Source organism: Opisthorchis viverrini, assembly GCF_000715545.1.
Source record: "Opisthorchis viverrini unplaced genomic scaffold opera_v5_50, whole genome shotgun sequence".
NCBI classification, from domain to species: domain Eukaryota; kingdom Metazoa; phylum Platyhelminthes; class Trematoda; order Opisthorchiida; family Opisthorchiidae; genus Opisthorchis; species Opisthorchis viverrini.
The window spans coordinates 1073666-1086043 of NW_008751706.1; the positions used below are offsets into that span (position 1 = coordinate 1073666).

Sequence of the window (12378 nt, forward strand, 5' to 3'; positions counted from 1 at the left end):
ATATATATATATATATATATATATATCAAGCTCCTGAGTAGTATGGCTCTATTTTACTTCATGTTCTCACGCTAGAGCACGGATTACTCAACCTATGAAATATCTGGCCCTATGGTCAGTTTCCCAGTAAAAGACGGTTAGCCTGAGTTATGATGCTTCGTGTAATTCTGGGATGTGAAACATCACTACGGCCACCCTGATTTGAATGCCATCTATTTTGGAGACCACGTGACTTGAAGAGAACGGAAGCTCGAACTAAGTCCTGTCTGATGATCAGGTTACAGGGGCACATTTGGGATCATAACCCGTGTTTATGCAGGACCAAGCGTGAACCTGGGAACCTCATGAAGTTGGCAATCCGTTTTCACAAGTCATCTATCCGAAATTGTAACATGGTATGAGTACTCACGAAAACGGAAGTGATTACAATGGCGCTTTGCTTCGTGATTTGAAGCAGCTTGATTGATGTGACCTGCATTCTTAAATAAAGCCAGAACAAAAATTGTCTGGTTCAAACGTTATAATCGTCTCAACACCACTTAGTAAAAAATATGGGTTTATTTATAATGTTCATAAACCAAATCCATTATGAATAAAAGGGTAAAAGGTGTTGTGGGAACCCATTTTCTGTGTATAGCTGAAACAGCCGACTCAGAGGGTCAGCTTAGGGGTAGTGAACTTCTGGCGTCGCAGCAACTTTGTTCCCCGTGGCTTGGTTCAGCTACAGTGCATGGCCACAGACGGTTTTTTGATCATTTTTATCATTTGAATGGATATCACTCTAAATACGTTTACTTTCTGCCTTCGTAATCTAATAAATCTTACTAACGAGAAAAGGTCCTAGCTATCCGCCAGTGAAAGGAGAAAAACATTTCACCGGGGAGCTGTTCATTAGAAAAAACACCAACTAAACAGGTACAAACTATTGAACATGACACCTTGTCCTCGAGTGCGTCCTTTTGAGCTTTCCTGGATATTCATGCAGTTGCAACTGTGGGTTTTGTGGGATAGGTATTTTGTTCATATTCATAACAAACTCGTTCTAACGGTCGCCCTTCTGTTCTGGAGTAATTATTCCGATGAGTTCACACCAGAGGGGGAGGCATCGGACCTATCAGCAGTGTATTTCGAAAGGCCGTACCGGGATTTGAACTCCGGACGTCTGCCATGCGAGGCGAGCGTGTTACCACTACTCCACCAACGCACGTTGGACGAATCTGAATTTTTCACGTCTGCCAGGCGAATGCGTGATTGGCGTGTCCGACTCATCGAACGACGATCCAATAACCGTCATGGCTGTGACTATCGATCGATCCTGCAATTGTAAGCGAATGCTGCCAAGCAGTTCCACAAATCCCCTAATAAACCACACCTTCCATGAGACGTGAAACGGAATTATGAGAAAGCCACATACTACTCGCAGCCCCATCAGTAGTATCCGTCGTGGTTAGATTGTTCGGACAGGTCAACTACCACTTAACTCGAACCACACTTTTGAACGTGGAAAATGGCCTGTGGTTGTCTAGAAGGCCATTAGAATTCAAACTGCTTATACTAATGCGATCACTCCGGCATACATACTCAACGGGCTTTTGAAGACAGTGTCCTTTCAGAGAGGGACTGAAAAATCGATTGAGGAAAATAGAACAGTCATCAAAGTTTTCCTCCTTGCAGATCTAGACTGAATGTGATTTTTTCAACATATTGCTTCGTTCCCCTGGGGAATGTCTACGGGAGATGTCATAATTTTTCCGCAACGCAAGAGTTTCCTTCTGTGTGGGGATATATACTGCTTTTTGGAATCTCCTAAGAAAAGCGAGGTTATGTGTGCGTGTTTCCAACATTCTGCCAGCGCACTTCTGAGAAAAAGTTACTACCACACAGACACAATTTATGTTTTCGATTGTAGCAATATGTTTATCTGCGACACGACCGTATCAAATGTCACCTGTCTGTCGTCTAAGCCACCGACACGTGCTGCTAGCCAAGGTGAAATAAAATCGTCCAACAGGCGTAGTCACAAATAGAGGCAACTAGTCAACTAATCCGGGCATACGCTTGCCATGAAAAGTATTCCATCCATCGACTTCGTACACCGTCATTCGCACTGTGCTCAAAACCTCTATTCTGGCGGACGGGGTAGAAGGTCAACGGATGGGTGTCCGAAAAATAGCACCTGTATTGTCATTCTGAGGAATAATCCGTGAAAATATATCGGTGATTTCGGAAAACAGAAAGTACTTCCGCTTCGCTTCTGGAGGGTGGAGGTAAAGGAGCAATCGGTGCATAGAGAGTACTCTTTTCGATGTTCAAAACGTGTGGAAAACTTTTTAACTTTTACCGAGATTTCCAAGATTTACCATACTTCTTCTCATTATTCATTATTTATACATTTGCAGTCTGGCATGTGAATTGGTTTTGGGGCAAACAAACTGGTTGTTTCGGGTTTTGGAACGCCCGTTACTTAGCGATATTTCAGTCCTCCTGGTGGATGTCTCCTATTGAGGTATTTTACTTGAAACGTCATTAGCTAGCAGGTGTGATGGTGTGTAGAATGCCGTTTTTTCCCCAGAAGCTATCTGCATTCTAAATGGTCAGACATTGAACAAAGGTAATGTGGGGGCAAATTAAAGAAACTAAGCAACCACCCATAAGTGATCCGAATTTGTCCGGCAGGTTCAAATTGCCTGGGGGGGGGGGGTATCTGATAACCGGGACATTAGGCAGGGCAGTAACTAGGTCATTAGCTGAGGCAATGGCCTCGATGTGCAGCCGTCATTCAAATGTGCCCGGTGCAGTAGTGATACAATGTCTACTCAATATATCGCTCGGAGTGTACGGCTGGTGAGTTCGAACAACTCAAATTCCAACTCAATTCCACTTGTTTCTCTACTCTAAATGTAAACCAACTAGGGTGGGATGGGAGACTACTCAAACAAAATTGATGTGAGTAGAATTCAGCGGATCCCGACTTCCACAGTTGCACTCATTCCGACTGACTCATACCCTTCCGTTCCATGAACTTTATGATGTATTTACGCACGAATTTATCAACTCTGGCTTCTAATGCGCAACTATCTTCCTCACCTCCCCAAATCGTTGATGAACGAAAGTGTGGCAGCTTCAACCATCGTACGACAAGTACGCGGCTCTTACAGCTGATGATGATGATGATGATGGACTTATGGAGGGAAAACCAATTCGTTAATGACCTCACTCGGGAGTCAAACAGATACTGGATTCACTGAGTACCGGCATCAGATGAATCGAGTCTTCCGTACGTCGGCTGTTCAATAAACGCGAACATCCTACAACCTCGGCAGTTAGGCATTGCATTTTTCGCTTTCTACAAACCGGAAGAACGTTTCAGCAGCAGGTTTTAAGACATCGTCTTCATGGTATGAATTTGGGAAAAACAGTATAGCCGAGGAAGTTAGGAAATTGCTTGTTTTACTGAAAACACTGATTTCTGGTTGTCGAAAGCCTTATTTTTAGTCTAGCAATCGTTTCTTAAGTGACGTCAATCTATTCTGCACAAACTTCCGGAGGAATCGAACCTGGAAACTCCTGGCAAATAGTTGAAGACGAAACCGCTCTGCTACTGCCGGCTGATGTTAACTCGTATCTAGACAGGACGTCATTTACAGGACTGAAGCTTGATTGAAAATTTCCAAGTCACTTCAGATTAACAGCGAAGCGTTTATGCTTCGTGAAATAGAACTTTTCGATGATCAGTTTGAATTTACATGCACGCAGGAAGTTGTGAAAAGCAAAAGTATCAAACTAGCGATAGCCGATAACACAGAGACCAACTTTCGTGATAGCTTTCATTTACCCGAGGTTCGGATAAACGTTGCGATCAAACCTAACAAAGAACTCTGATTCGTAATTTTACGCATTTTTATCCTCCCTCATTTCTAAGCAGTTAATGGGTACAAACGGGTGGCCGAAATCAGAAATTAACATTCCTTTCTATCAGAGTCCGGAAAATTTTGGCATTCTATTGATCCAAATTATATTGATTTCTCTGTTTTTCTCCTTATGATTAACAGATGCACAAATCCGAAGCTCAGCTATTGTCCCAACAGTTCAGATGCACGAAAAATTCGGTCAACCAACTCGGATCTGCCACACACTCCCGTTCAGCAAAAGTTCAATCCCAGTGTCTGTGATAGTAGGAGTCCGACAGAGGAACGCATGATCAATAGTCTGGACTACTCAAACTCAAACACAAGCACACCCAAACCGCTTTATCAATCTGGGTCATTGTGCGATTCAAGGCCACATTTTGGCAGCCATAGCTCGCTCGATGACTCGGTAAACCATACACCCAATCAGAGGGTAGTTCCGATATATCAATTCGAAAACGGCGCGGTTTTTACCTATGAACAATTGGTTGCCGCCGGGTTTGGGGAGTGGGGCATGCAACTGTGGGAATGCGGCATGCAGCTACGGACGCTGATTCAGAACGACTGGAGTGCAGTCGCCGGAATAGCAGCCTTAATCTTGGTGAACTACAAATCTGTGAACTGTAAGTATGCGGGCTGTCATTTTTACAATGTGGTTGGTGTTTTTTATGGGAGTTGGTGAGTTGAGCCGAGCCCGGTAAGATTGGGCACACCTTTTTTGGAAGACAGAATATCAGCTGATAGCCTTGACCACTCAAAATGTCCCTGAAGACAAGAAATTCGACAGTGTCTTCCGTCAGCACCAAGCTATTTTTTGAACGAGTACAGCTTATCGATCCGGTACATTTCTATGCTCAATTTGAACCTAAGGTCGACGGGGGCCAATCATGAGCCTAATTTTAAAACTACTTTCCTTCACTTTACTCTTGTTCTTAAGATGGCTTATGAGTTGAATCATGAGCTACCTCCAATACGATTATACTCGGTAAGGAGTAAGAACTGTCATAATTTGCGAACAAGTTTATTTGTTTTTATTTCCATCTCTCTGACCAGTTATGTCTCGATGAGGTTGGATGGGAGCCAACATCTCTGAGGCAGTTAAAATTTCAAACCCACATTGTATATAGTATTTTATTCCTCTTGTCTTATGTAACTTGGAGATGCCGTCTGAATTAGGGTGCTTAATTCACCCACCAAATTAATTTGTCTTATGTAACTAATTAGGTTGAGTTCTCAACTCGTACAGTCTAGAAGTACCGATTGGTAATCAGGCCGATATAGATATGAGCGGTGATTGATGAACCTAGAGGGATACTTGTATAGGCTTCAGACAATTCTTTGGGAGTCCAAGTTCCCTCTGAATATGTAGTTCCTTGGTTATCCATAGGATCCTCGGTGGTTGTGACCTAATATGGCTTCTAGTTGCGTACACTTCAGTGAAACTTTAGCTTCATATACCTGCCAAAGAAAATCGCTTTCGTGATAAAATTCTGGGTCAAATATGCCGATGTTGACTGCCGTCAAAATGCGCCACCTGGATTGCTGTGAATAATTTTCGTAATAAATTTGAACTACTCATAAACTGACAGTATGCGGAGATACACGCACTTTAGCAGCAAGATGTAAGTATAGTATCCACTTGAACTCGAGCGTCTGTTGCCATGTTGGTAACTGTAGCGCAGCTTCACTGAAGACCATCTCGCGCTGGTTCCCCCGAATGAGTTATACGGGAAGAAGCATTGTTTGAGTTGGGACAACAAAAATTAACGGTATGACCAAAGTTGGGTCTCTAAGGCTTGTCAGCACTTTCCTGGCGAATAAACAAAAAGATGTAATGAACTTCGTTGTCTAATCTCTACAGTATGGGATATGTTTAAACTATTTATTTAAGTATGCAACATCAAAAGTCAAAAAGTGAGGTGTCAACGTAACCACACGTGATGTTGAGGCCAATACCGTGACGCTTCCTAACAACTTGGTTTTCTTGCAGTGGTTTTCGTGCAGTCTGTCCATTGTAAACCTAATCAGAGTAGAAAGTGACAAATTTATTCTATCCTGCGCAGTTTGAACGCGTACTTCTTCGTAGAATGCTCCAAAAAGCTTCCGATACCACCTATATCAGACCCAGCTTGTGTACACAAATGCAGCTTTGGAAAACCGTGTACACATTAAAAATCCTTGGAGTTGAACTTCTTTTGGTTTTCCTCAAACACTTTTCTTCCCGAGATCCACATTTAAACTTTGAATTAGTCGTTGTATGTCATATGTCCGGTACGTTCTATGGCTGGAAACAGTCCAAGACTAGTGCCATATTCTTTGGAGGTCTTTTTCTGACCTTGTCCAATGAGTGGCTGGGCTGATGCTGAAGTTACCAACGCTGGATTCCCCATACTTTTCAATCACGAAACGTTGTGGGTGCTGTCGTTGTACTCGCCTTCCAGGATGGGGACCGCGTGACCCTCACTGCACCTGGTTGTAGACACTGCAAGATATGTTAGCTAAAACTACTGTACGACAAGTACGCGGTTCCTACAGCTGATAATGGTGATGATGATGATGATGGTGATGATGATGATGNGATGATGATGATGATGATGATGATGATGATGGTGGTGGTGGTGATGATGATGATGAATCTGCACCATATTGGTGCCTTACATTTCATGATTCTTTTTTTAAAGGCAATCAAGTCAAGTTGGCAATTACTCGTTCTTGTCCGGCCACCCGACAATCCGGCGACCCAGTTTTCAAACTAGTGCTAATCCGGCAGCCAATTAGGGGAAATTTCTTGTAACCAAGCATCAATGTGCTTTCTTCCCTTCCTGATTATGAAAGGCAATCAAGCCAACCTATGAGACACACTTGTTTCCACATGGCATGGCAACTAGGCACCGGAAGGATACTCGAGCTGAGTGATCTTCAAGTAAACAGCAACCATGACAAGTGGATGGCTCGTTGTTATTCGTCCCACACACTCATCTGCATACCAATTCCCTTTGATAGGAGACTCACCAGGAACCCAGCTGAATCTCTCGAAAGGTAACCTTATGAGTAAAAGGCCAGTTGTGATATTTCAATGAATATAATGCTGATTGGGATGATCTTAATACCTTCTGTCTTTGTTATTGATGAACGCGAATTTTCAATGTGCCATTTCATGCTTTGCACCCATGCAGGTCATTCTCCTCTGGCCAAACCCAGTGACGTGTATGCCCTTCACCACCGATTCGTTGAGATGCTAAAAAGTCATTGTTGCGCCACCGTCTACTCATCACAAGTCAACTCACCTGCAAACACATTAAACTATGCCTCCAGAAAATCATTTCGCACGGACAATCAGACCGGTGCCACGCACAACAACCGGAACGGCGCCGGCGCGGGTTTGTCCACTCCACGAGTGGATTCGACTTATTTCTCCAAGGTCTTTCAACAAAAAGATGAAATACGATCCATGACAAGAGCATGCCTATTGTCCCCAATGACACGACTGTTGGAAACCGAGAGTTTGATTAGTCCTTGGCTTCAAGAGCTTGTGGATCTAACACTGACTACTGAATGATCGTAACAAGTCAGGGGATGCAGTGTTCAAAACAATGCAGATCGATTCTCATGTTACCCCCATATTGACTTATGATTTACCGTGTATGAAGCTTTCTGTGTTACTGTTCTCGTCTGAAGGAAGCTATCATAATTCTGTGTTGCTGTACATAGAATCGCGTCGGTATGATGTTTTTTCTTCTTCAACCTAGCAGGGACAACAAATCTCACAAACTCGATTTATAGAAATCACTCAACTCAAGCCTTCAGTATTTCCCCGACGCTGATATGTCGTGTCCTTTTATCTTTGAATATCATACGCATTAACATCTTCCGTTTTTTGCAAACGAAATGTATTATTTATGAGCTACCAACAACAATGTTACTGCTATTTCCAACGGTATCAATCAATAAATCGATGGGGCCCAAATTGCGCCGTGACACTACCATTTTTGATACGTCTTTTGCCGGAGTTTCCATGTTTTCGTGAAAATGCCGTTCTCTGTTGTGATTTCCATGTGATTGTTAATATAAACTGGACTGACTTGCTGCTACTCAATGTCTTATGGTTACGTACGGGGGAACCGCGATGAAAATCTTCGAGCCACTGGCAACGGGGCCGGATGAAAACAATCACTCCGGGACTATGTTCAGCGGGGAAATGGTTTTCATCTAGAAGGAGGCTTCTCCACATCAAGGGGGAATTCAGGGTGAGCGGAGGCCCAATCTACGAAAACCGCGCTAGCTGGAATAACGAAGATTGACCGGGTCTATCTTCCAAAGCTGTCCCCATCAATTTTGTGTCATTTCTTGCGTTTGTCTACTGACAATGTATTCTGATCTATCACCGATGGCAGATATTTCAGTGCAATCTGCAGAGACGAGATTGTAACAGGGCAAAACGACTGAACCCATTGTATGTATTCCACTGTAGCCTCATCAAGATCAAACCGGGTTGGTTTGCACGAGTGTGAGTAACCCGCAGGTCACGATATTCAAATGTAGCAACGTATCCAGCGTACATGCACCGGAAACTCTGGCTGTGGTCCCGCGGGAGGCCTCTCTTGTGACTCCAAAAGGTAATGAAACGGTATTACAGTAATCCAATCCACCAAGTCAGAATGTTGTTGAATAACAAGAGGCCTATGATGTGAAAAAAGTTCGATCATAACAGGGATAAGAACATGCCCATTTCGGACGGATCTCCACAGGGCAATGTGTCTTTCTATGATGGTACAAGCCTGATCAATGAGTAAGGCTTTGAGAACATCCGGCATGATCACAGATGTATGGCTTCAAGCCAAGGTGACAGTTAACATGTCCCTGTGCGGGTCCTGGCCGGATAAATTTGCTATTCCAACCGCGATAGATGCACTCGCACCCAAATGGACCTCCCGATGACACTTTAGGCGAGCATTATTTCGGAATCTACCGTCCGGGAACTCACAAGCAGACGGCAGTTCGCACCTATGAACATCTTCCTCTGCATAGCTGTTACACAAAGATCCGCCCTCAGTATGGATAAGTGCAGATATACACTTTCCACCCAAGCGGTGAGCGTTTTCTTCTGGGTTTATATGACTGGGGAAGGGGAAATGAGTTGACCGACTTCCTCGAAGGGCTCTTTTCGCACAACCACGTGAAGGGCGGAAGAGAGCCAGAGGCGGTCAAACAATGACTTGGCAGCGAAGTATGGAAGCAATTACCAGCAAACTCAGCTGCGCTGACCACTGCCGTCTTCCTGGATGGGGACCTCGAGACGGGCCATATCAATGGCTAGAGACGTCGTCAGATATGGCCCAGTCGCGCCCTCAATGGCCCTCGTGCATCCAAGCGATTGCCTTCAAAGCATAGCTCCTTTTCCAACCCCCCCACTTGACAGCCCACTGTACCTAACCCCCCTCCAAAATCATCGGTGAACGAAACTGTGGCAGCTACAACCACTGTACGACGAGTACGCGGTTATTACAGCCGATGATGAATAAGAATTTAGGCTACTGATGTCAGAATTCAAAGTTGTGTCTTCAGGGTGACCCGTGGGAACCGAAGTGTGAGTATCCAAAATGATTTGTTCGCCACTTTGTTCATAAGTAACCACGTATTCACGCGCGCTTGGAAACGGTTTTAGCATGCTGTCAGTAAATATTCGTGTCAGATCCAAGGGTTCCGGCTTGATGGAAGCAATTATCACTGTACTGAGGAAAGTTGCTGTTGACAGGGCTGAAGATTCATTCATGCTGTCTCCATATTTCTTGGCAAAAGCCGCTAACTAAAAAAATCGCACCGATAGTTCAGAGAGCAGCGCAGCCAGCGTAGAGTTGACAAGTCTGGCTGCTGGAAAAGCCGGCTTCGTATTTAAAAAGGAAATGATTGAATCGTTTTCCTGATTGAGGCAACCTTCAGCTTATCATGTCACCGGTGCACTATGACTACTGGAAAAACTACCGGCATGCCTCCGCATTTTCATTCTCTTTTAACCTATCAGGTGACGGGCTTGCCAAGTGTGCGCGCGAATGTGATTGGTGAACAGTCTACCGCGCTTGGGCATCGCAGCGTGATCAATGGGACCGATCGATAAACCTAGCTAATCGCCCTACTTGTCTCGGTCAATCACTCTGTCACCAATCAACTGGGGGTTTTCAAGTGTCAAAACTTTGAGGAGTGTCAGTTGTGACAAATCTTGTCTGTTTCTGTTTCACCAACATTTTGCAGGGAAAGTTTAAAGATTTTCCACAGTCGGGCACCAAACAAACATAATGGTTGAAAATTGTCTTGGAGCGACCGTTTCGTAGGAACTAATCCAGTATGCCAATACTACAATAAGGGCGCAAATGGCATTCAAACGGGCGGGTTATCGATTATATTTCTTCATTTTGGTTCAGTCTTTAGTAATGACCAGATTTAATGGCAAATGGAACAGTAATAAGATGAGAACAAGTGTCAAAAAGGTCTAACTGTGCTGACAAAACAATGAATAAAATGAGACTTTGGAGAAGTGCTTACAGTGTGTAGGTTTTAGTCGTTCTTTTAAGCAAGCACAACAACAAGAAAACCGCTCTGCAGTGATAGGGACAGACCGAGTATCACTAAGCCTGTTCTCTGGGTGCAGTGTGCAGTGTCGAAAGTCTCACCGAAGGGAGTTCGACAGACACACAAACCTGAGAGGTTTGCTGAAAGGCATTGGAAAATTGCGTTTCTGAGACTGAAATCTCTGAAACTCATAACATTTAGGAAATGAAGGTTTCTAGTGAAGCTTATAGGGAACCAGCTCCTCACCACGTCGGTCACTCAAATGACAGGTGAAAGTTTACTGGTTCGTACTTGGAAAATAGCCGTAAGAACCGCAGAACCGTAAGAACCAGCAGAAATTGAGGTAAATTCTAGTGAACATCCCACGGAGATGAAAATGGTATAAATGCGGCGGAGATGTGGGAGGGTAATGGGAATAGGGCAGATTTTTACGTTGTCCTTGTTTTGGCCACGATGTGATTATGCGTTCAGTCCGCGAATTTCCGGAAAAAAGGGGAGAAAACCGAGACTTAGGTTCTTACGTTCACTACCCATTGACCTGATGGAAACTTTTGGACTTCCCACTATCAATTTCACCCTTTTTTGGGTTCATCGGTTAGGCTTTATCATCAAATTCTCATCAAAATGGCTTTGCAACTGAACATTGAAGGGGATGTTTTTAAACGTAAATGTTAATTTGCAAATGTTGACAGGAGATTCAGCTATGATTTGCGACATTCCATATCAACCTGATAAGTAACGTCACGTGATATCTTCCCAAATGCAGTATTACACGCCGCACGTTCAGTTGACGAATACCTTAGACGAGGGATTCAGCCTATACAAAGTTGATTATCTGGTCAACACCAACGTAGCTGGCAAATGAGCGTTGGTTTAGACATTTGGTGTTATACTGACTAAAAACTGTTGTCCAGCGACAAAGGCCGTTAGGCTCAACCTGGATTTCCCAAGGAGTCGGTATTTAGCATACTCAAACATGAGCCCCTTTTCATAGTATCCCACAGTTAACAGCTGAGTCCTTTAATGATGTACCTCGGTTTTCCTTCTATTTTGACATTACGCTGATACATAAATTGTCGTTTGAACTAAGCTTGGACATGCATTAATATGATTTCTGAAAAGACACTGCACTCGCAAACTGGTCGCCTGGTTAATTGCTGTGACAACTTTGGAGTCAGCGGGTGCCACCTGGATGAAGTGGTACAGTGTCACGAAAAAAAGATCCCCCGTGTTTTGAGCGTCTCTTGCACAATCATTCAGAATGTGCCCCACACTCAGAAGCCTTCGAAAACACCGCTTTTGACTAGTCCGAAACCCTGGCTCGAAAGGGCTCATCTCTGCGGTCACTCAGATAACCCGCCGCAAGAATTATGCCGTGAATTAGGCTGTCTTATCCACTTTTCACTAAATATCTCTCCTGCATGCTGTCTTGTGGTTATAATTAGGTTCCAGACTTTTTGCACCAGTCTTTGGGTGTTTTGTTGATGCAATTAATGTAGTCTGGCCTTCACAGTGTGGTGTTAAGCTGAGGGCGACCCTCCGAGGCAGGAGCTGATGACAATCAGGTATAAGGCCTGAGAGTGTCGCCACCGTTGGCATTCAAGAACACATGACACAAGAATTGATCTTAATCAGTATGTACATTGAAGTCCCCAAATAAGTTATTTTTGTCGGTTTTTGGCCGTGGTTGAAGAAAAACAGCAAATATATTTTGTGATGCACTACTTATAAGGTTGCTGAAAACCCGTCGACAGCCCACGACCGGTTTCGCCCTTTTTGGGACTCATCAGGTAGGCGCAGTCCCCGAGTTCCCGTCAACCTTATGTTCTACTTGAAACCAAATTGCACGAAATTAGCGAATATACACTCATTTGCAAACTAATTTGGTTTTTCGAGAGACTCA

General features: G+C 43.9%; 1 protein-coding gene across 1 annotated transcript; it reads left to right on the plus strand.

Annotated features, from left to right (window-relative positions):
• Positions 1-4052: 4052 nt before the first annotated feature.
• On the plus strand, positions 4053-8110 carry T265_13268 (hypothetical protein; the record flags this gene model as incomplete). The annotated part of the gene is made up of 2 exons (XM_009168017.1): positions 4053-4531; positions 7085-8110. Coding segments are annotated over 2 exons (861 nt in total), but the record flags the coding sequence as incomplete, so codon positions are not given.
• Positions 8111-12378: the final 4268 nt, after the last annotated feature.